General features: G+C 34.8%; 1 protein-coding gene across 1 annotated transcript in view; it reads left to right on the top strand.

Annotated features, from left to right (window-relative positions):
* LOC145333519 (uncharacterized) overlaps window positions 1-26,668 on the top strand; it is a 109,106-nt gene that overhangs the window by 34,496 nt on the left and 47,942 nt on the right. The window contains exons 6-9 of the mRNA XM_080178678.1: window positions 19,283-19,385; window positions 21,605-21,635; window positions 22,334-22,410; window positions 24,084-24,147. Coding sequence (XP_080034804.1) covers window positions 19,283-19,385; window positions 21,605-21,635; window positions 22,334-22,410; window positions 24,084-24,147 — 275 coding nt within the window. The remainder of the gene's footprint in view (window positions 1-19,282; window positions 19,386-21,604; window positions 21,636-22,333; window positions 22,411-24,083; window positions 24,148-26,668) is intronic.

Genomic DNA, 26,668 nt, shown 5'->3' with positions numbered 1-26,668 from the left:
CTCTCTCTCTCTCTCTCTCTCTCTCTCTCTCTCTCTCTCTCTCTCTCTCTCTCTCTGTCTCTCTGTCTCTCTCTCTCTCTCTCTCTGTCTCTCTCTCTCTCTCTTTCTCTCTCTCTCCCTCTCTCTCTCTATTTTCATAAAAGGAGACAATATCTATATACAGAAAGAGATCAAAAGCCATTCAGAATAGTATACCTACAAAACTGTAAATTAACCCAATTACAATGACAATTATGACGCGCAACCCATAACATCCCATTAATAAATAGTTGCGCTACATAACCACCTCCCCCCCTTCATATTTGAACAAGGAGGGGGAGTGGTTACTAATTATAACCTAACCACCCTTCCCTCAATTAAAATAAGGGGGTGAGGTGTTTCTGTGCTTGACTAGGCACTTGCAGTGAAACCACAAACAAAATACTTCAAACAATGACAGTCTATAAGCTTTAAAAAAATAGAACAGCTGTTGCTAATAAATCTGCTATAATGAATGAACTCATATCAAGATGTCTCTTTTATAGTTTATCACTGGCGGCTTTGCCCTTGGCCTCTAGGGGCGGTGCCCCAAGAGGTAATTTTAAAAAAAGAGGTTTTTTGGGGGGTTGGTGTTCAAGAAAATAACCTAATACCACCACAGGACCAGTAGGTATATTCCCTGAAGAGTAGAATCCAATCGGTTCAGTTGTTACCGAGATCTTAAGGGACGGACAGACGGACAGACATCTACTTTGTACTATAGATATCTAGAGGGTTGGTGGATAAAAGCCAGAACTAGCGTAGTGACTCGTTATTATATTCATCCAGTGATCTTAAGGGATAAGACAATGAAAGTTTGATGTAAATTCTGCAAAGTAAGTTAGCCAATGAATGATAATAGTTATTTCTCGCATCGTTTTATAAACGGCTTTCCGCGGATATAGAATGTACACCTTCGGCACCTCGGGGCTAAAAAAACTAGTTTTAATCTTATAATTGTACATTTTTATATTCGTAGAAAGCTGGATATAATACGATGCTAGACATAGTTTTTACGTATGGATGAGAACCGGTTCCTATCCACCGGATTCGAATGAATACGAGAAGAGGTCTTTTGTAAACTTATTAGCGAGTTATTTTGGGTGGGCCAGACACCCTTATTTCCTGTTACTTTTATAATCAAGTATGACAAAATCCATAAAATCAAAGCTCTAAAATCAAAATGAAAGACATATAACTCTTGTAGAGTGTCAGAACTTAATAGCAGAATAATTTGTAAGTCCCACGAATCATTAATTCCAAAAATCTGATGAATATGATAAAATATAAATCATACAAAAAGTTGTTGTCAAAAAAGTTTAAAATCTAAATTTTTTAAATAGACGTACGGACTTCTTAGTAACGATTATAGAGTTGCTATGCTTCCTAAATCATATCTAACTGTTACAATAAACATATTGATAAGTTTGTAATCGTTAGGACAATCATAACATTCTAAACTAACGAAAAAAGCTAACCGCTAGCTTAGAACGACCTATGCAAAAAATATTTGCTTCTCAAAAATCTGGTTCCTTTGTTTGTTCTAGTAACTACTAAAAACACGTTTAAAACATTTTAAAAACCAATACAGCTCAATTCTATTACAGCTGTAAAAAATATTTATTATTTTTAAAAAAAACCAGGGAGGGAGAGGACATTAGACTGTATGTTATACTAGTTTAATAAACACGTTCTATTATTTGTTGGATCAAAAACTTTGGGTACTTTTATGATTCATTGATTGGTTTTAAACAATAATCTGAATCTACAGTTACAGGGTAATTTTGTATAACGTTAGCTTAAAACTTTGGGAACTAGTGTAATAAACAGCACAATGTCCCTTTCCTCCCTGCTCTGAAACATATTTCCTATAATAATCAATTCTGTTGTACTCATGACGTTGTACCTTCCCTTCCGCCTAATCATGAAATCCGACTATTTATTGTATTTTGTAACAAAAACTATACTCGTTCCAACCAATAATATGACTGGATTGTTCTTCCGCGGTTTTTCTATTGGCTGATTAATATGATTGGGCCGGATATCCGGCCATTTGCAATATCTGGCCAGATACCGGATATTGACACTTTCCGGATACCGGATATCCAGCTGATTTTTAATGCCGGATATCCGGTTATTTGCTGAATATCGGAAATTGGCCAGATATAAGACCGGAACCGCATATCCGGCATAAAAAATCAACCGGTTACCCGGTATCCGGCCAAAAATGTGTCCGGCCCAACCCTACTGATTAATAGAGTATGTATATAGATTTTATAATATATATTGATTACCTTATTTATGCTGTGATAGAAAGTGGAGGTGAATTTACACTGCAAAAAACAAGTGTAATATTTGGTTTCAAACAAACAGCTAGTAGTGTTCCTACAATTCTGCAAAAATAGAAATGTTTATTAGTTATAGTACCTTCAGACATCTTTCATCAATAGCAGCTAAGAAAAGAACATTTCTTCAATATAATTGCTATTTCAACTATATAATATACTTCTATCCTTTACATCAACCAAGAAAATCCCGACTCCTCAAAACTATTCTTCCACAATCAATGTAAAAGAATAGAGAGTAACTCTACCAACTAGATTTCCCGACTTTCAATTGGCTCTTCGAATATTAGCCAAAATCGCTACAAAAAAAAACAGAAATCAATTTGCTAGCAGAGAAAAATGGTCCCCACCACTTGGGCTATGTAATTGTCTGGGCTATGCATCTATACTTATACATTTATTATTCCATAGACAAACAGTCAATTGGAATTATAGATATAGATTCAATACCAATATTATTGTTTTTTTTCTAGCATTATTTTTAGGCTTTTTTACGTTGAACAATAACTAAATTTTTTATTTGTTTTATTTATGTAGCTCAAGGGATCTCTAAAGCAATGGCTTCCAAATGAATCTTGCATATTTGGTTAATTTTTATTTCTTTAACTTATAGAAAACTTCTTTTTCATTTAATAGTATTTATGAACTCTATTCTTTTTAATTGTACCGTTTTGTGTAAACCCTTCCAAAAATTGCTACCGTAGTTAACCGCGCACTTGCTAAAGTATAAATTACACAATACATTATCATACTATTTTATCATACATTTTATTAATTTTTATGAAAAATTTATCTCTAAAAATAGCTCTAAACCATTGTTGTTTCTGTAATAACTACATATTCCTTTAAAAATTGGGTAAATTCCTCCTACAACTCTTTTTTTCACTTTTGAAAATTTGAGTACCCCCCCCCCCCCCCCCCCCCCGACAACAAAATAATATTTTCCATAAAATATTATGATGTGTGACAGGAAAGAGAGGAGGGGGGGGGGGAAGATAGAGACATAAGCCTCTTTAGCCGCCGTGGCAACCGGTTAGCTAACACTCAGGTTGCTACCACAAGCCCTCACGCGACTAATTGTGATACTGTCTTTACAGTCTATTTATATAAAAAAAATCTGCAAAGCTTTCAAAATACTCGTGTGTGATTGGTCAAAAATGAAACACTCTGATTGGTTTTAAGTGGAACTCTTTAAAACGCCGTGGGGATTGGTGGGGAGGGGGGGGGGCGCAAGAGAGTTAAAAGCACATATAAATATTCGTACATGTAGCAAAATTACGTCAGTTTACTACGAAATTAAAATCAGGACAAGATGCCATGGGGATTGGGTTGGGGGGGAGCGCGAGAGAGTACAAAGCCAGAGAGTATTATAAATATTAAATTTTCACATTTAAAAACTTAGTGTTTTATAACATTTGCGCCCAAATGTTTACCGAGGTTAGCGCCGGGAATTCCAACCATGATGCAAACAGTTTTAAATTTAAATGAAAATCTCAATTGTTTACCAACACATTCGCCGTCAAGTTTACCAAGAAGAGCGCCGGCAAGCCCAACCATGATGCCATCCTGTTTAGGACAAAAAACATTATCAAGTTTGAGATCTTATGTGATCTTTTTAAACTTAGTACCTACGGAAAAAGTTTGCATAATTAAAGGGATTTAAACGTTAAAAATCGATCATAATACAGGCAATTTTCTTTCAATTAATAAACCTGTAATAAATAAGGCAAATCATGTTAATTCAGGACTAATTGGTACCTAAACTTTTATGACCATTAGTAAACATTGGACTGTAAATTAAACATGGTACCCAAAGTTTCATAACCTTTAGTAAACATTGGACTGTAAATTACATTTGGTACCCAAAGTTTTATAAACCTATACGGCTATATCCGCTAGATTAGAATTGGTTCTCAGCCATAATGAAATGCATCATATTACAAATATTGTAAGTAATTTATTTTTACGTTAAAAATTGTCAAATTTAACGATACTTTTTAACAAATATTGTTAGTAATTTAATGGGTTTAGAATAACATAAATATTTGGCCGCAGCGCTCGGCTCCCTAGCCTATAACCTAACCTAACCTAACCTAAAATAGTTTTTTGAAATTTATAAAATTAGAGTACCCTTGACAACTAACATCTGTGGCCGCAGCGCTCGGCTCCCTAGCCTATAGCCTAACCTAAAATAGTTTTTTGAAATTTATAAAATTAGAATACCCTTGACAACTAACATCTGTGGCCGCAGCGCTCGGCTCCCTAGCCTATAACCTAACCTAACCTAACCTAAAATAGTTTTTTGAAATTTATAAAATTAGAGTACCCTTGACAACGAACATCTGTGGCCGCAGCGCTCGGCTCCCTAGCCTATAACCTAACCTAACCTAACCTAAAATAGTTTTTTTGAAATTTATAAAATTAGAGTACCCTTGACAACGAACATCTGTGGCCGCAGCGCTCGGCTCCCTAGCCTATAACCTAACCTAACCTAAAAAAGTTTTTTGAAATTTATAAAAATAGAGAACCCTCGACAACCAACATCTGTGGCCGCAGCGCTCGGCTCCCTAGCCTATAACCTAACCTAAAATAGTTTTTTGAAATTTATAAAATTAGAGTACCCTTGACAACGAACATCTGTGGCCGCAGCGCTCGGCTCCCTAGCCTATAACCTAACCTAACCTAACCTAAAATAGTTTTTTGAAATTTATAAAATTAGAGTACCCTTGACAACGAACATCTGTGGCCGCAGCGCTCGGCTCCCTAGCCTATAACCTAACCTAACCTAACCTAAAATAGTTTTTTGAAATTTATAAAAATAGAGAACCCTCGACAACCAACATCTGTGGCCGCAGCGCTCGGCTCCCTAGACTATAAGCTAACCTAACCTAAAATATTTTTTGGATATTTTGAAAATTAGATTACCCCTCTCATCAAGAGCACGCGAAAATTTAAACATTTTTCCGCCCCCTCCCCCCCTTATTTTAGAATAATATTTTAAAATAATAATCTCATTGATAGTTATTGGGGCTCTAAACAGAGCCATTAGTAATTGTTAAAACAATATCATTAGATAAGATAAGATAAGATTTATTTTCCTCATAAAGGTACAACATGTTTTTAGTTTAAATAATTTATACTGGTTACTATGTAGTTTGATGCATTGGTGTCTTGATATGCTTTGGTTTGTGTTTTTACATAGTCGCAGGTTGATATAGTACCTTGCACGGGATTGAACACATCTCCACCTAGTTCATTTAATAGCAATACAAATATATGTTTTATTTTATTATTGAATCCCATGCGACATTGCACCAGTTGGATGGCGTAACCCTCTTAGGGTTGTTGAGCCTCTGGTAAACTTTGGCGCTTGCCAAGCCAGTGCAATGTCTGATAGACATAATGACATAATAAGGAATATAAAAATGACAAATTATATTCTACTGTGTGCAGCTATCCTCCTACCATTGGTCGCGACTTCTCCAAGTGTAAGTTTGGAACAATTAAGGGAACCAAAGCCTTCCTAAGAAGTCACTATTCCCGTCGTGATCCTTGGCAACCCTACTAGACACTTTTCCTTTTTAAACATCTATTTTAAAATCTAGTGTGAAAACTCCCACTGTGAGTGGGGTGTATTCACACCTGACCCCAAGATAACGGCGCGTATTTCGGATAACCAGCCAAAAACTCAGGAGCCATAGTATAAAAACAAGGTATATTGCTGGAAAAATCGCAAAAAATCGCAAAGAATCGCAAAAAATCGCAAAGAGTCGCAAAAAATCGAAAAAAATCGCAAAATAAATGGTGTGTATGATGTGAGCGATATATAAAATGGGGGTATGAACAAGGAGTTGATGTATAGGTTCGATTCCTACGGAATCTGATTTTAGTTTTTTGAGTATGGGTATAATTCCCAGTATGTATGTGTTCGATTCCTCCGGAATCTGATTTTGTTTTTTGAGGCTGGGATATAGTCCCAGTGTGTATATATATATGGGTTCGATTCCTCCGGAATCTGATTTTAGTGTTTTGAGTACTTTTCGTTGCAATCTCATTGCATACGTAGTTACAGACATACAGTTTTTTCAATGTGCAGTGGAGAGACAATCGTTAATTAATTGCGTACGGAAAATAAGTAGAATAAATAGAATATTAAGTAATTATTAATTGAGAAGGTTTAATGTAGGGGGCTGCACTGACAAGGTTAGGTTTGAGAGACGTTTTCAAAATAGAAGGTAAAAAAAAGGGAAAAAGGAAAAGAAGGGGGAGGAAAGTTGAATTTAGAGGATTTAACATATTTGACTTATTTGATGCGATAGGATAATATATGACTTTTAATTATTGTAAAGGTTTTGGAATATTTAATTAAGTAAATTTTAATGTAAGCTAAATTTATAAGGTAGACAACCGCTTAAATGAAGAATAACAAAACAATAGTAATAAATAGTAATAAACGGTAAGGGGTTAAAATACTAATTTAGTTTCTTACATAATTCTTTGATTCTTTAATTAGGCGCTAATTTGTGCTTATGGGGAGAATGGGAGCGGGGGAGAGGGGGGTGACGGAGGAACTGGGGGAGATGGGGGAAATCGTCTGTTGATGCTTAGGAATTTCGCGCGTTTCCGTTGCGGAAGGATTTAACAAGTGGGTAAAGAATAAAGAGGGGGGGGGGGGTGGTTGTTTTGATGCACGGTCAAGGGGGATGGTTTGATTTCTTAGGTCATATGAGAGATGTGATTGGGGGATTAATTATTAATCTTAAAATGGTTTATAAAACACTTGAATATAACACAATTGGGGTATAAATAGGGGGTTATTTGACTTGAAATTCAATTGTTTTAAAATGTCCGACCAAGAAGAAATTCAGATTATACAAGTTGAAGCGCCGGCAGTTCCAGCGGAAGAAGTGGAGGGAGTCCAAGGTGGCGGAGGTGCTGGTGTCCCAGAACCTCCTGTTATAGATTTATTTTCCAGCAGCGACGAGAACGAGAACGAGGGCGACGAGAACGACGAGAACGACGACCCCGTCATGCCCGCCGTCCAGGCCGCTTTAAATCGCGCCGCCATTCCCGACTTAGTCCCTCACGCCAGCGTAGATTTACGCGTTGTGGACCTCTGGTTCGCCCAGAGGCGCCGGGTGATGGACTTGCTGCACGATGGGGACCTCATCATGTTCCGGAGAATCCGCCATGCTGTGTGCGACGAGGAAGTGCTCAAGAACGTTCGTCGCAACTATGAGATTGTTGCTGCCCTGATTAGAGCTCTTCCTGTTATTACCAGGTCCTTTCAAAGGAATATGGACATCCTGGCGCGGGTCAACCAACAGGTCATAGCCCAGAGGGAGATCATCGACGAGCTCCAGGCACGAGAACCAATCTATGGACAATATGGGGTCTGGAGCGCTGATGAAATGGATTAAAAAGGTTGAGATTTTGGAAATTACAGAGCTGTCCAGTTGTCAATTAGTCATTTTATTATTTTGATGCAAATAAATAATAATAATAAATGTTGTCCTCAGAAATAAGATGTTTTTTAATATGTTAGATAGTTCTTTAAAATATTATGTAAATTTATGATCAAATATAAAAACATGTTGGTTGAAAGGAAAGATTAGATTCTAGGTTATTCGTGCGTTAAAATATTAAAAGATATAAAATAAAATACATGAAGAGTAGGGAAAAAAAAAATTTGAGTTCGTGCGTTAAAACAATTATGGGCGGGGGGGGGGGGGGTGGGGGGGGGGGGGTGAAAACATTGTTTGGTTAGTTATAAGTGCAGGTCCTACTTAGACTATCATTGAGACAGAGTTCACGAAAGTTAAAGGTTAATGTTAAGGCTGAGGCTAAGGCTACTCTACACTTTGGTTTGTGAATGCGGTTCCTACGGAACCTATGCCTGTAGATATGAAAATAGGTGGGGGGGGGGGAAGTCAGCTGTTTGCTAAGATGAAAAATTGCCTAAAGAAAAACCGCATAAATAGAAACTGTATAAAGAAAATTGTATAAAGAAAATTTGTGTAAAAAAAACTGCATAAAGAAAAGAATTGCATAAAGAAAATTGCATAAAGAAAAAGAAAAACTTTCCTGCATTTATTAAGAGGTTTAAGAAAAATTTTAAGAATTTTAGTATTAAAGTATTAAAGTTTTAATTTGCACATGTAAAAAAGTTTTTTAGAATTCAATTTTGTTTAGAAAGTGACTAAAACATTTTTTCTTGAAGAGATTTTTGTTTTCAATAGATTTTATTTCATTTGGTAGGCTGTTAAAAATAGTTGGAAATGCGTTTAGAGGGGCGTGCAGGAGGAAGTTTCTATTTACATTCGGTTCGTAGGCAAAGTTGTTTCTGTTCCGCGTGCCATAAGTATGCCTATCTTGGATAAAGTTCCAAGTCCCATCAAAAATTCTAGGGTAATTTCCAAGTTTGTAGCTATGCATAAATTTGCACACATTAAATTCAATCAAAAGGTTAAATGGGAGGATATTGTTTTCTTTAAATAATTGCGCTGTATGCGCTCTATTGGGGAGGTTTTCAATTATCCTTAAGGCTTGTTTTTGCAATTTGATTATTGGTGTAAGTAAAAACATAGGGCAGGCGGTAAACAGAAGACAACAGTATTCGATATTCGACTTCACATAGGAAGTGTAGAGTAGTCTCAAATGTTTCTTGTCTAAAATGTGCTTCATTACTTTCATGCTATAAATTATTTTGGATACTTTACTGTAAACTCTGTCTAGATGATATGAGAATTTCATTTTTTCATCAATAAGTACGCCTAGGTGTTTAATGCTTCCCTCATTGGTCCCGTTAACCAATTCCAACTTAGTAATCTTTGATTGGTCATTTTCATTGTGATTGTTCATATTAATAAATACTTCAAAGTTGGTTTTGGCTTCGAGCTCAATGGGGGAAAGCACCTCTCGGGGGGAGGAGAATACCATACATTTGGTCTTACGGGGGTGTATAAGTAGATTATTGGAGTTATACCATTGGGTCAGCTTGGGTATGAGGTCTTTTGCTAGATTAATTGGATCTACTGCAGTTCACGGTAAAATATTGCTGGTAACGCAATTTTCCAAAAATCTATGAATTTTAAAGGCTGCTAGCTGCCAAACGGCTGAACGTACAGATCATACCCGCACACTATTTTAAGCAGCATAAGAAGGCCTACAAATAATCTGGAATAGCCAAAATCCAATAATGCACAGGGAAAGCTTCACTGAAGAAAAAACGCGTAAAATAGGTCTTTTTCGCGCATTTCTCTGCACTGCGAGATAAATATGCATTATTGATTCATGGCTATTCCAGATTATTTGAAGGCCTTCTTATGCCACTTAAAACAGTGTGCAGGTATGATCTGTAGGTTCAGCCGTTTTGCAGCTAGCAGCCTTTAAAATTAATAGATTTTTGGAAAATTGCGTTACCAGCAATATTTTACCGTGAACTGCAGTAGATCCGATTAATTAATTGAATAATGTTTTGTTTTTCTAAAAAACCTACGGCATCATCTGCAAAAAGGTTAATTAGGATTTCTTCACTGCAAGAAACAAGATCATTTATAAAAATAAGAAATAGAATTGGGCCCAAGACTGACCCTTGGAGTACTCCTATAATAATGAATTCGACTGTAGTGGAATATAAGCCTTTAAAAAATACACGTTGTTTTCTATTGGCATAATAGCTTTTGAACCAATTAAGTGCGACCCCTCTAATCCCTGAGTTCTCGAGTTTACTAAAGAGGATATCCCTATCTATCATATCGAAACACTTCCTTATGTCCAAAAAAATGGCCATACAGGAAGTGTTCCGACTTAATGCTTGTGTAATCAAAGTACTTAAATTCAATAAATTATGATAGGTAGATATCCCCCTTATAAAACCGAATTGACGCTCGCTAAAAAAAGATCTATCTTCGAGAAATGTGACCAAAGAGTCACAGATATGTTTTTCCAGGGGTTTCGAGAAATTATCTATTAAACTAATTCCTCGATGATTGTCTGCCTCGCTGAGTGACCCTGATTTGTGAAGGACAATAATCTTTGAAGTTTTCATATTTTCAGGAAAGATGCCATTTTGGATTGATAAATTGTAAATGTGTGTAAGGGGGGTGGCTATGGTGTCAGCACAGCGAGACAGAACAAACATCGAGATATCGTTGATATCTGTGGAGCGCTTCGGTTTAATACTTCTAATGATATTAATAACTTTGAAAGGATACAGAGGTTCAATAAAAAGAGAATCTTGGCATGGGGGGGGGGTAAGTATTCATAAAATCTTTTGGGTGTTTCAGGAATTTCAGGGGTTAAGGAGGAGCCGATTTGGCTAAAATAACGATTGAATTCATTGGCAATTTCTTGTTCATTTTCTATTTTGTTTGGCCCTACTTGGAGATAGGAACATTCAGAAGATATTTTATTGAAGCCTATTACTTCTTTTAAAGTTTTCCATAGTTTTTTCCCATCACCATTTGCATCCCTAATTTGCTTACGATAATAATCAGTTTTTGCTTTCCTGACCTGCCTATTATAATTGTTACGATAGACTTTATAAATTTGTTCATTTTCTGGTGAAATGTTTTTTAAAAAATTCCTATGAAGAGAATCTCTATGTAATTTACATCTAAGTAAATGGTCTGACATGAAAGGCTGCTGGGGCTGGGTCCTCTTATTTTTACGTTTTTTTCTGACTGGACATTTTTCGTTAAAAAGTTTTAGGAAAGTTTTTTGAAAGTTATTATAAGCTAAGTTAACATCATCTTGGTTTAATACATTGTTCCAGTCAGTATGATATAAAGCATAGTTTAATGAATCAAAGTTTTCGTCGTTGAGTTCTCTCTTTTCAAAAAAATCAGGCAGTTTTGGCTTATTTACTTTGTCTATTCTAAATACATTTAAAATAGGCAGGTGGTCGGAAATTTGTGTTGTTAAGACAAATGAAGACATCAAATTTTGGATAAAGTTTCCTACGCCAAATAAATCTAAAAGAGTCGCTGAATGATTGGTAATTCTGGTTGCTCGTGTAATAGTATTAATAATTCCGTTAAATGAAAAAGCTTCAATTATTCTCATTGAATTACTATTGAGGTTATTTAGTTTAAATAAATCAAAATTAAAATCACCGGTTATGAAATAAGGTAAATTCAATGCAGTAATTTTATCAATTAGATCAAGGAAAATTTCAAAGAACTCTTCAATTTCATCATTGGATTGGTTGGGAGGGCGATAACAATTTAATACACAAAATTTTGAATTTTTATATGTTAGTTTTAAGCAAATCGACTCGAGGATATTTTCTTTAAAACAGAATTTGTCAAATAGTTTGTCTACCCTATAATATTTGCTTACAAGGATGCCCACCCCTCCCCCCCTACTTTTTTTCCTAAGTTTTGTATACCAATCATAATTATTAATCCTATAATTATCCATATTTGCATCGTTATTAAGCCAAAGTTCTTGGAAGCAGAGTGCGTTTAAGTGAATTTCATTTGTTGAGAAAGAGTCTATTGTAGAGACGATATTGTCGAATTTAGAATGTAGAGACTGACAATTTAGACTAAATATTGAGAGAAGATTTTCATTAAAAGTTTTAATTTTCTGTATAACTCCTTGTTCATCCGAAAAAACGCAATTAATACCAAATTCATTTTCGAAATCGTTAAAGTAATCTCCGTATATAGGGCTCAAGAGGTTTAGGCTGGGGTTATCGTTAATACTACCATTATCCTGATTAAGTTGTTCATTAGGGAGGTCGGTCGTCGTTGGGTTGATTCTGGAGCACTGCAGGAGGATTAGTTTTGACGTCTGGTATGGACTTCTGAAACACAGTAGTTATAAGTATACATATAAACAAAAATAATAGAGATATGTACAATAAAAAAGTTATCGCATGCGAAAATATATCAAAGATATAGAAGATGTTAATATCTTTTGGGTTTAGTCTCGTGTGTTGGGGGTGGCAACACATATGTGGGGCTCATATAGTGAAATCCCCTTGCTCATTACTGGTGCAATAAAAATAAAAATATTTTTAATACGGAGGTTAGGAGTAATCAATTCCATAATTACAATTTTAATTACTATCTCAAGCTATTACTGTTTTGGAAGACGTTATTTTAATCAGTTAATATTTTCATATGTCTAGAAAATATAAGAGGAAAATATAAATATGTTCAAGAGAAATTATACTTAGACAATTGAGTATGGCAATAGTAGCAATAATAATAATAGTAAAAGTGGGTAGGTACCTAAAATAGGATGATACTTTTCCTTATTTAGATATTACCGGCTTGGATACATTACGTTTGGGCTTTGCGTCTTTCGGCTCCTTGGTCTCCTTTGTTTTTGCTCTTGTAGCAATGGAATCCTCGAGTGTTGGGCTCTGGTCAATGATGACGGCTCGTGTCGGCTGTGTAGCAGAACTGGTGGCGGCTGTATCGGTGGCAGCTGTTGCGGCTGTAGCGGCGGCAGAGTCAGGGGTGGAGACGTTAGTAGTGGCTGTGGCTGTGGTAGCGGCAGTGGCTACGGCAGTGCTAGCGGTAGCGGTAGCGGCAGCGGCAGCAGGATTAAGATCTGAAACGTTTACTGTTGTGGCAGCAGTGGCTGCGCTAGTAGTAGTGGTTGCAGCAGTAGCAGTAGTGTCTCTGGTGGCGTTTCCTTCGTCTATGACGATAATTGGTGGAAAGGCAACAGGATCGTTGATAGAGGGTGCTGATGTTGATGATGACGGTGGTGGTGGTGCTGTCGTTGTTGATGAATGCTGGTAGGGTAGCTGGAAGTCTTGTTCTGACAGTTCTTCTAGGTCCGAAAAAAAGGTTGATCTCTCGGCTGGGGGTAATCTGCTGAATTGTAAGACTGGTGGTGTGTCGAGTAAAAAGAGGTCTTGGCTTCCAGGTATTGGTTGTGACATTTCTTGCAGGTTCTTACCAAACGGGTTCTGGACTCTGATCCATCTACTTCCGGACTTCAGCTGAAATTGGACATGCTGTCCCGCAACTTTTGCACGTGATACCAAGTTCGTGGCGTATACAAAGGTCATCGTTTTGCGGTTTAAGTCGGTCATATCTTGCTTAACCTGCACAAATCTGTTGGGGTAGAATGGAACAGGAGAGACGTTGTTCTTGGCGTTGAATCGTTTGATGTCGGAGTTGTAGCGATCGAGTATAGTTTTTTTATTGTTCATCCATGCGTCCAGGTAGCATCTTGATGTGAATCTGAATATGAAGGTGGGGATCTGGCCCTTTGAAAACGGGAGCATATGAGAGCGCTCGACGACATCGTTGAAATGGGTAGGGATATACTCGAGCTGGCCCCGCTTGGCAGCATCTTCTAGCGTCGGTCTGATAAGATTTCTGAAAATAATATACTCGGTTATATTTTCACGACTCCATGGCTGTTGAAAGTTGGTAACCCTGCAGGCCCAGTCCCTATCACGCTGTTCCCTTACCGAGTTTTGTAGCATTTGATACTTTATAAAATTCTCCCTAGACTGTTCAAATGTGAGTAAACGGTCTTTTTGAATATTTATAGTGTCCCTAATCGCTTTTTGTTCACTGTTTATGGTTTTGACGTCGGCGAATTTTTCGATTCCATTTAATGATTCCAATTTATTGTTAATATCAGTAACTTTCGAATTTAAAACATTTATTTCGTTTTTGTGGCTGGCGAAAGTATTATGAATGAGATTGTCTCTTACCTTGGCTGTTTTTTCATCATATTCACTAAATTTAGTGTCTAAAGTTTCGTTCAGATTCATTTTAAATTTTGCCCAATATTCTGGGTTGTCACACGCGTTGCAGGCCATGATGGAATGAGTATGGCGGAACTATTCTTGGTGAGAAGCGTGGGGCAATTGACCAATGGTGTGGCGCGTACGATTGTCAGCCAATAGGGTTAGGGTTTGGTTTCTTTACAGCCAATCAGAGAATTGTACGTTTGCGGTACTAAGATTGTTGCCAGACCGACAAATTAAATTGGAATCGTAATTTTTCACTATTTAATGTCTTAAAAATGTTTTTTAGCGATTAGTTAGGGTACACGTATATGCTAGTAAAAAAAAAAAAGCATTTTAATTATATAATTCACATGTTAACAATTAACCGATACGTTAACATTACACATTGCCAGGCCTAAATACGAGGTGCCCATCTGGCTACAGTGTCTTCCCCTTCCACATCTGCGGAGTGACCACGGGCAGTGGGGAAAGGGGGACCAGTTTGAGAGAGGGGGGGGTAGAATGAGCTAACACATTTAGGGCGGGGAGAGGACGAATGCTAGATACGTGTGCTCAGCCCGGCTCTCTAAACTAAACTAAACTTAAATTATAAAAAAGTCGCATCGTGGGTACTGGTTCCCACTCATAGCTGCCATCTTCATTTTCTTGGCAAGCCTCTTTCTTTCTTTGTATCTTCTTTTCTGCCCTCTAATATCTCCCTTGCCCTTAGCTCCTCCTCCAACACCCTTGTCTCCATGTTGACCACCCTGAACGCCATTACTTCCGCTACATGTTGCCATTTTGCCCACTGACAAAATACTAATGATTAATATGCTATCAACCTAAATATTTATACTGTTTCAATTTTCTGCCTCCCCCTTTACACGCAAACCCCCCTACCTATGCCTAGATGAATATGCTCTAGCCTCTATCTAAATGCGATTTGATTGAGGCAAAGAAGGAAAAACTTAAATTGAATTGCGGAACTTTTCCTCCGTCGTTCTATCCAGACCGTTGTCGGGGGGGGGGGGGGGGGGGGGGTACTCAAATTTACAAAATTGAAAAAAAATTTCTAAGAGGATAACGCCAAGGTTTTTCATAAATTTGGTGGAAGGCTGCGTCACTGATCTTTGCATCAAAGCCTTTAATTTTTAAATGGGGACATAGGGCTGGAAATTGTACTGATACCCAAAATTGTATAACTACGTTATTTTATTCGTTGTTTCACAAACTATAGGTACTTTTATGGAGTTTTGATTGGTTGGTTCCAAACTAGTATAATCAAATTCAAAACTACACAAGCAAAAGTCAAAAAATGACAAAATTTTTATCTACCATTAAACTATCCCTGTAGCTCTATATTTAATAACTAGCGGCTAAGCCCCTAGAAGCCTCTAGGGGCACTGGTAGGAGGGGGAAAAATTGACCTCATACCATTTTAAATTTGAGTTTCACAGAGTTAAAAAATATATTTTAGGGGGGGGGGGGGGAGGGTGAAGACACCCTCTCCAAAAATAGTTTAAAACCTTCCCAGGGCCTTTAAGAAGCTTCACTGTAAAGGAGAACAATATCGGTTCGGCGGTTAGCGAGATCCTTCAGAACAAACAAAAAACGCTTACTACTTTATATAATAGGATAAAAGTTACTGTTTAAAAAATACATCTTAAGAATTGTTAAATCGTGTCAATTCTAAAGTAGTAAAAAACCCATAAAATGTTAAAATAAAATACTTAATCTTATGCTAATACTTTACATGTTCTATTTTAGTGTCTAAATATTTGTATTAGGTCGGGATATTACCAGGGATCTAAAGGGAAAAGACAGTGGAGATAAATTGATATATATCCCCAGTAATGATACACAAAATTACACCTTCTGTAGATAACAATTAGTAGTTGAAACGTTTGGACACTCAACTTAATGAATCAACAAATCAAAATTCACTAAAGTCCCCAAAGTTGTTAAGCCAACGAATAAGAAAACGTTATTTAAAACTTTAGGGACAGCCCATCGTCCCCTCTCTAAGAAAAAATTTCCCCCTCTAACTTTCCACTATTGAGATCACAAAATCAGCATTTTGATAAAAGGGAAAAACCAACATTCTCAGTCAGTAATAGATTAACAACCTAATTCGAAACCTTTTTATAATAGTGTTATATCGTCCTAGGTATCACAATTAAAAAATGTATAAATTACCATCTAAAAATTAATAAAAAAATAGTTTTTGTTGAAATGATAATTTCTCATAATTACAAGAATCTTTATAGTAGGTTTAAGATCGAAAGAATGATTCTAACATTAATCTTTCCTTACTTGGTATATATACCAGGGAAGTCTCTAGTTTATAATTCTTTTGGTTTAAATATTTAAGCATGATGATTTTTGTTTTAATGAAAAGTTTTACAGGCAGTTAAAAAAATTCATACCGTCTTAATTTTTGTCTAGATGATATAATAGAAAAAAGAGTTTAAACAAAGAATCTAATGTTTATATTCTATAATCTATAATACAAAGTAGAATGATGTCTGTCCGTCTGTCTGTCCGTCCGTCTGAAGCTTAAGATCTCGGTAACAACTGAACCGATTGGATTCTACTCTTCAGGGTATATACCTATTGGTCCTGTGGTGGTTTTAAGCTATTTTCTTGGGGGGTGGGACACCCGTAACCCCCCAAAAAACAAAAAAATCCCCCCCCATTTTTTAAAAATTTGATACTGTTCCAGTCCAGGGCAGTTCCAATTTTGTTTTCCCGAAAATTTTGAAATTCATACTGGGAAATTTTTCTTAATTACCTCTTGGGGCAAAGCCCCTAGAGGCTAGGGGCAAAGCCGCTAGTATCCTATAATGTAAAGTATTAATGTATTTTTGTCTAAAGCTAAAGATCTCGGAAAGTGGTTGCACTTTTCTAGTAAGCATTTCATAAGTATCTTGAGATGGATTTAAGCTATTTTATTGAGCTTTGTCATCCTTACCTAGAGGCTAGGGGCAAAGAAACTAATTAAAATTTTTAGAAATAAATGCGCCTATTATTCAGCCAATGTTAATACATTGCTGCGTAGACGTCCAAGGGGGGGGGGGTAAAGGGGTGATTACCCCCTCCAAATGAATTTGGGGGTGCCGTAGGCAACCCCAAAATTTTTGATTTTCAATTTTTAACCCCCCCCCAAAAAAAATAAAAAAATGCCTTTATAAAATAAAGACTACTCCCCCCCCCCCAAAATGAGCTTAGTGCTGCCGTAGGCAAGACACCCCCAAAATTTTTATTTTCAAAAATTTACCCCCCCCCCCAAATAAAAAAGCTTGAACGCCCCTGCATTGCTGATAGAAAACTCTATTTCAAAATTCTATCTTTAAAAGCAGCTAAGAAAATATATCACTTCATTTAATTCCCTTTTTAATACGATAATTTTTCACGCATTAAAATAACTTTCTGCTAAAAATTGAGTTTTACGGAAATGAGGAAACATCAAATGAAAAATTATGATGTTCATAAAATCAATAAAGGTACTAAGAAAGAGAGGGAATGTCTGATTGAGCCAATAGGAGAATCGCATCGGAATTTACATTGGATCTCATTGGTTGAAATTATGTACACATTTTCCTACGAAGGCATGTTTTTTTTCATTTCATACATACATAAAAGTCAGCTGTTAACAGTATATTTTCTTAGTAGAAAGCTTTGCGGAATCAGAATTAATTGCCCAAAAATTTCGTTTACAATTTGAAAGCTTGAAACAAAGTTGGATTCTTAAAAAAAAATTTAGGCTGGCAACTCGCTGGTGAGGCAAAATTATTTTTGTGAAAAATCCTCCAAAATCGAATAAAAAAATTTACAAAAATGAAATAAAATCTTAAGAGGGTTATTAACATATGATTTTGTTTAATTTTTGTAGATTTTTAATGTGCTTTTGGATGATTTTTCACAAAAATAATTTTGCCTCACTATCGAATAGCGAGTCTATCATTTTTTAAGAATCCACATCAGCTTGAGTCGAAAGTAAACAATACTTTTGTCTGCTAGGAATGTTCTCTTTTAGATTTGACGAAAAAAGGGTTCATAATATTCTTCTACTCTTCTATTTCTATTATAAAATCTTACATAAAGACAAAATCTTGCTTTATGCCTTTATGTCTTATGAAGTGTTTCTTCAAACTAACATAGTAGAGGGATATTGTTTTTGTCGGTTGATTGTCTGTAATGCATTCAGACGCGTCCTCAACATTTCTATCTCTCCTTAAGATTTAGGGTTGTAATTAATAATTAATAAATACCAGTGGGTGTATTTGTCCCCAAACACCCCAAAACATTAAAACAAGGATAACAACATCCATAATTAGCAAAACACAATTAATAGTGCAAAGTATAACATATTTTTGTTACTATTCTCAAATAAGTAACAGGATGTCTTTCTGTTTGTACCAAAAGATCTCGCTGAACCGATATTATTTTCCTTTACAGTATAGATTCTCATAGGTCCTTGGGGAGGGTATCACCACCCTCCCAAGAGAAAACGGACCTGGAAAAATGTTCATTCCCCTCAAAATTGAAATAAAATAAGATTGAATGTGGGGGTGGGTTGACAGTGACACCCCACCCAAAAGGCTTCTAGGGGTGTACACTGTACATATAGTTAAATAATAAAGAATTATCCTTGTTTATCTTATAACATTTAAATCTTGATATAAAAATAATTCTTTCTTTTAAAGTTTAACTTTTTTGGAAGAGTTTCTTGATGATTTTCAATTTTGCTAGGAATAAAATGTCTTTTATTGATGATAGATAAAAAACTACTGGAATTTAGATGTAAATTTTGATAATGAAAACAATGTATAATATCTATCATATATCTTTAAAAACGGCTGAGACTCTACCAGTATCCGTTTTTTTTTTAAATGGTAGCTTAAAACCTGCATAGGACCTAAATTAAGCTCTCTGAAAAGGAGAACTCAATCTATTGATTATCAAGCCAGATCTTAACGGATAGACAAATAAACCTTACCACTTTATATTATAGAACTAGAAGCTACGCCCCTAGAGGCCTCTAGAGGCACTTTAAGGAAGGGAAGGTGGTATATCAACAATCAACTTTGAACTTTAGATACAAAAAGAAAATTAACTTTACAGATAGACAGACAAACATTTTGTTACTTTCATATAAGGATTATTTTAGAATTTTTTTTCCAAGAAATATAATTATTTTTGTTTGTTTCAGGTATTTTGAAGTCGCCAACATCCACAAAATCTTCCAACAGCTTTCCCTCCCTCCCTGATTCCTTTCTACATGATTTGGGTCTCTTTGAAAATATATCTATAAGGTTGGTTATGATATTTTTAGCGCTGCTACTCAATAATTAAGGTTTAATAGTTTTCTCTATCTCCCTGATTCCTCCATGATTTTGGTCTGTAAAATATATCTCTAAGATAATCATAATATGGTAGGGTGGTGGTACCATTCCCAAAATAGTTTTATCCCTTCCCTGTACGTACCTATTATTACATAAAAATACATCAACAAATAATTTTAAAGGTGTCTCTTTTATGACAAATAATGGCAGGAAAATACCAACAGCGAGCTTAATAATGTAATTTTTTCATATGCTCTTACAAAACTACGGGATCAGGTGCATTTCACGGTAAAACGTTCCTGTGAACGATTACATTCTAAGGACCTTATTATCATGAACGTATTTATTATATTTGCTTTGATTATTTTCCAAAGAATATCTAGGTCTGACAGTCCATGGGTCATGCATCAAAAGACTTTTGTATGACCACTGAACAATTGCTTAATTCACGTTGTCCGTTTGTCAATTTATGCTTTTTTGTGCTTCGCTACTTATGGATGGTGTCATCCTTTTTTATATGCACCACTTCTTAATATCAAATGAAATTAGGCTGTTTGAAACCAAACAAAATATTGTGTTACATTGTAAGCGCAGCAATTATATTTTTACACCTCTGTTCACACCACACGAGGAGTAAATTACATTATTATGGAAATTTTAGTAGAAGCGAAGCTACTCTATAACTAGAAAAAGTATGTTCGTCCGTATGAGCTATGGTGTTACATTTTACACCTTAATTCACTACAACAGAGGAGTAAATTACTTTGTTATGGAAATTTTAGTTGTAGCGAAGATACTCTATAACTAGATAATGTAAGTACGTCCGTTTGTGAGCTATGATTACATTTTATACCTAAATTCACATCCCCAGTGAATTACATTATTATGCAAACTTTATTAGTAGCGAAGCTACTATATAAAAAGGGATGCATGTACGTCCGCTATATTAATTTATATATTTCACATCTCTATTTATAAGATAAGGGAAATACACAGATTACATTTTTATAGAAACTTTATTTTTTGGCGATAGTACAGAACACAGTAAAAGTGTCTGAATATGACGTCAGAAAAAATTAACAATTAACCAATGAGAGGCCGCTATATATTTTACCATTGTGAATACTGGCTTCTCATTGGTTAATTGTTAATTTTTTCTGACGTCATAGTCAGACACTTTTACTGTGTTCATAGTACACTATATCTAAAGTATGTGAATGTTTAACCAAGTTAATCTAAAAAGTAACATACGTTTGAATTGCATACAAAGACTTATTTAATATATAAAATTGCTTTAAATAAATCAATAAACATTTCAAATTTTTCTTATTTTTTAAAGTTTCATTTTACCCGTGCAATTTATGCACAAAATTGTCCTTGTTTTTAAACAAACAATGAAAATAAAGCATAATTTCTTAGAATGGGGCCCCTTCCCCTTTAAAAATCAATTTTGTCGTTGTAAGGGTTATATCTACCATTATATGAAAATGATACTATAATAGCTGTAAAAATACATTGTATGATTAAAGTAAAAGAATAGAGGGGGCACGAGCTATATCTTACCCTACCCACTTGGTGGAGACCCTTTTCCATTTGTCAAATGGGTCTTTGAATATCAGACAATAGCATAGGAAATACAAACACAGTCTAGTCGATAATAAAAGACAAGGCAGAAAGTAATTTGCTAGCAGACGAAATAGGTCCCCATTACTTGGGATTATCATATGGATATTTCAATCTTTCAAGTTATTGTTCTTCATTCTAATTATTGTAATGTAGCTATTATATAGTTGTCTAAGTATGATTTACGCGTCTGAGAGAATCATTATTTTTTATAAAAAAAGCAATTACTCAATAATTGACAGTAAAATTTGACTTTGAAAAAAAATACTTTTGGGTCTAAATAAAACTTTCCTCAGAGGGAGAACAAAATAGGTTCAGTTGTAATTAGGACCTTTAAAAACCTTACTACTTTATTTCAAACTTAATTTAATAGCATAAAACCAGCCCAGGACAAGTAGGTATATTCCTTGAAGAGTAGAGCCCAATCGATTAAGCGGTTACCGAGATCTTATGCTTCAGACAGACAGACAGACGAACAGACATCAAGCTAATTTGTAATATAGTTGATGTATTTGTAATTACCCTATCCTCTTATCCCTGCTAATAATACCTTTATTTTATTTCAGCACGGAACATCTGTCAGAAAAAGATATAGAGGTATAATTATTTTTTTACTTCTTTTGTAGAAAAGTTTCACTACAATTAATTCGGTCTGTTAGTCGGTCTGTAATGTTAACTTGTTTCTCTGTAGCTTTCTTCTGGAATATGCGAAATATTATTACTTGGATTTGGCACCAGCTTTTCATGTACTCTTATAATTTAATGCTCGCATCTGGCTAAGATAACGATAACCCATCCCCTCCTCTCCTACTGGATGAACAAACTGAACTTTAAATGAGGTCTATATTAGACGATAAATTTTACCCTGTAAATATCTCCATGTATATCCTATATCCAATCCTAATTATTACGCTAATAATCAAATTTAAATGGTTTATTTCGAGTAAATGGCATCTTATATAGAGATTTCGTTTACTGAGCGTTCTTGTTCATATTTTTATACCAGCATCTTTGGTCTTCTATTTATTCTTAGTTTTTTTTATTATAATAAATATATAAAAGTAAAACAATAGAAGGGGGGAGGGCTTAAATAACTGTATGTCCTTTACCCATTGACCCTGTGCCCACTTTCAATTGGGTCTTTGAATATCAGCCAGTAGCGTTGGAAATATTAACATAGCCAAGTCGCTACAAAAACAGAAAGCAATTTGATAGCAGACGAAAAAGGTCCCAAACACTGAATCCAGGTAGTTATATGGTTTATTTATCTACACTTATACATTTATTATTTTTAGAATAAATTTTCTGTGTTATCCTTGGCGTTGAAAACTGACCGAGTAACGTTGTCTGATCGTTTGGACCTTCAACTAAGGTATGCAAAACTTTTGATTATTTATCTATCTATTTTTCTCTAAATATACATCTATCTATTCATCTACATATAATCCATATATATATATATTTATCTACATATAATATATCTATATATCTGTTAATTTTTAAAGGCGAAGCTTTTCTATAATTAGGGTCGGTCCGTCCGTTACATTTAGCTATTTTCGTTGATCTAAACAAGTTAGAAATGTCCTATCGATTTCAAACTTTGCATGCTAATTCCTTTAGAAAGCGCAGTAACTCTATAATCGTTACCAGAAAGTCCGCACGTCCATTTGAAACAAGCTGATTTTTTACTTTTTTGACAACAAATTATTGAATGTTAAAATTATCCTATTCATCTGATTTTTTAATACTGATTCCTATTAAAACAAGGTATAGTGTTATAAGCGATGCAGCTCTAAAATCAAGTTTTAAATACATCAGTATGTCCTTAAATATTAACATGTATTTAATCAGTTCTGCATAGACATATGCATTAATATTCAGTTTGTTCAGTTCTGACACTCTACAAATGTTATTGTTCTATCATATATTTGTATACATATAATCTATCTATCTATCTGTTAATTTTTAAATTGTAAAAAATACCTTTGCTAAGTTTCTGATTATTTGACATTTTTAAATGAACACTTTTGTCATCTATGATTCTGCAATAAAACTTATCTTTATTAGCGACGTAGACATAGTGTTTGAGATATCATAACAAGAATATAATTGTACAAAAGCAGCTTATCTATCTATCTATCTATCTATCTATCTATCTATCTATCTATCTATCTATCTATCTATCTATCTATCTATCTATCTATCTATCTATCTATCTATGTGTGCTAATGTCGTTTGGATGAGTTGCACCTGGACTGAACAGTCAACTTGTCAACTCAAGGCCAGACTCTTGGTCCTTCACCTCATACCCGTAGTACAGTACATTACAGACAACCAACTCTCTGTGATGCACGACCTTCGTCTGAGAAGTCCTAACTGTGCATGGTAACGAGTTGCGCCTGTTTTGGGCCAAGGCATTCCCCCCCACTCTAACTATTTACGTCGCGCATTTGACATAGTAGCAGTGGGAACCATTTTTAACGTCTTTAGTTTTGACGCGGTGTCGGACCGAGATTCGAACCTATCACCTTTCCGACGACGAGCGAATGCGCTACGTGTTGAGCCACGGTCGCGGGTTATCTATCTATCTTAGCTATCTATCTATCTATCTATCTTTCTATCTATCTATCTATCTATCTATCTATCTATCTATCTATCTATTTATCTATCTATCTATCTATCTATCTATCTATCTATCTATCTATCTATCTATCTATCTATCTATCTATCTATCTATCTATCTATCTATCTATCTATCTATCTATCTATCTATCTATCTATCTATCTATCTATCTATCTATCTATCTATCTATCTATCTATCTATCTATCTATCTATCTATCTATCTATCTATCTATCTATCTATCTATCTATCTATCTATCTATCTATCTATCTATCTATCTATCTATCTATCTATCTATCTATCTATTTATATATCTATCTATCTATCTATCTATCTATCTATCTATCTATCTATCTATCTATCTATCTATCTATCTATCTATCTATCTATCTTTCTATCTATCTATCTGTCTATCTATCTAGACAAAGAGACCTGGCAGAACGGAATGTAACAGATGAAATCAAACAGTTGAAGACAACCATAAAGGTATAAAGCAAAATAATTACATTATATGCATTTTTGTATATTCGAATAATAGAGTAAAACACTTTAGAGGGATGGGGTTACATAACCAATCGCAGTGTCTTTGTACCAACTCTCAATTGGGTCATTGAAAATCAACCAATGGTGTCGTTTATATTAACACAGCCAAGTAGCAGAAAACAATTTGTTAGCAGACGAAAAATGTCATTGAAAAAAGAAGGGATGTAGTTATCTGTGTATACATCTATACTTAGATGTCAAATATAAACTATATGAAGCTAAAAAAAGAAAAGGGTTTTATTACAAGATTAGAAGCGTAAATCAAAGCGTTTAAAATGATTTCTCGTGTATAAAAAAAATTTGATCCAATATGAAATAAGTTTGGTATATCTATCTTTTACCTTACCATTACCTCATAAGGCCGGGATTCTCCTTCGATTTTTAAGTCGTCATCTAGAGAATCTAGATCATCATATGCGTGTTATTGGATGCGATACTCTAACACCCAATAACATCTAACAGACAACCAACCCTTTGATTGCACGACCTTTGTCTGAGAAGTCTTAACTGTACATGGTAATGAGTTGCAACTGTTTATGGGCCAAGGCAATCCCCCTACTCTTACTATTTATGTCGCGCACCTGACATAGCAGCAGCAAGAACCATTATTAACGTCTTTTGTTATGACGCGGTGTTGGTCCGAGATTCGAACCTATCACCTTTTGGGATAAGTATAATTTACAGGCAAATGTACTTACCTCCCCTTGGAAAAGATAATATCAGAAAAATTTTCTATTTGGTGCCATTTGAAAATCTCTGTATGCAAGTAAATAAACTAGCAGCATGGCAACATTAAGATAACATTCAAGTTTTCACAATACTCACTAAATCAAGAATTAAGGGATTCTAATCATTGAAGAAAACAAGTATGACAACATCCATAAAAGCAAAAAATCAGTATGTTTAAATGGACGTACAGGATTTTTGTATTGATTATATAGTTGCTACGATTTCTTCATTGTACCTAACTTTCAGGAATTATCAAATATCATTGAGTATCATATCATATATAAGTTTTAAATTGTTAGTACAAGGCTTGCATGTCTAAATAAGATCAATAAAATTATTTTAAATAAACAAAATCCCTTTGAATCCTTTTTAATATATGTTCACTTTTACTCATAAAGATCAAATAGGCATGGGATAAATGTGGGCTATTTTGTATTACAAAAAAGAATGTACAGTGAATAGTTATTTATCGCATCGTATTATAGACATCTTTCCGCGGATATTTCAAAAAACATAAGATTAAAACCAATTTTGTTAGCCCCGATGTAATAATATCATGATTTTTATTCTAATATTCGTGGAAAATTGTCTGTAGTACGATGCTATGCATGTTTTATCAGTATGACTGGGAACATCTGAAGATAAATTATTCATTTTTCTGTAACTAAATTATGTTTTGCCTTTGGTATGTTTAAAATATCGGGAAGCGAAGCGCATCCAAAATTTATCTTTATGATTTTTCCATCCAGCAAACCTTTAATTTTAGGGGATGTGACTTTTTTTTACTTTACAACTCCTTTGCCACATTTAGGGGGGGTATTATACGGATGAAGACCTTTGTCAGGAGTGTGGTAGGAGTTGCAGGCCCTAGGGGGGTGTATCCATGAGGGTAGATATACAACCCCCTACTACCCCTCTCTACACGCCTCTGGCGAGGAATATACAATTAATATAAAATATTCTTGCCCCTACTACTAAAGGTAGAAATTAGTTTATTATGATCATATATCATTTTACCCCCACCTACCCCAACGTAATACTTTTACATGTACATTGGCTTGCATTCATCTTTATCTAAAACAGAGAAAACTATTCTTAAAAGTAAATTAAACAAGGTTGACAACACCCATAATCATAAATTTACAAACCATGAATCAAGATTTTGGAAGGTTAAATATATTTTCCATTATAACTTCGAAACCAATAATATCCGCTGTATTAGAACCGGTTCTCAGCCATACTGAAAAATCATGTAAAGCATGTATATAGGATACAATTTTCACGAATATAAAAATAAAAATCATAAAATTAATATCAGTCTTCTCAGCAGCTACTCAGGGCTAACAAAACTGGTTTTAATCTTATAATTTTTAATTTTTATATCCGCGGAAAGCTATCTATAATACGATTCTATAAATAATTATTTTATTGTATTAAGTACAGTAAACAAGGATGACAACATCCATAAATCCAAAGAATATGAATAAGAATACAATGGTACAATTATATAATGGCTTTTCTATATATTAATATTTTGGAAAAGATTAATTTATTATTCATTGACCTATCGCTGAATAATTCAGAAGCTATTCCATACATTACACTGTTGTAAAAATATTTGACAAGTAGTTAAGTTTTTAATACCGATATGTTATTGGTCAAATAAAGTAATAGTTATATTACAACTTATTATAGACAGCTTTCCGCGGATATTAAAATGAAAAAATATAAGATT

Source organism: Acartia tonsa, chromosome 12 (assembly GCF_053477335.1).
Source record: "Acartia tonsa isolate MP-2025a chromosome 12, ASM5347733v1, whole genome shotgun sequence".
NCBI classification, from domain to species: Eukaryota; Metazoa; Arthropoda; class Copepoda; order Calanoida; family Acartiidae; genus Acartia; species Acartia tonsa.
This window is presented reverse-complemented; position numbering and strand designations above follow the sequence as displayed.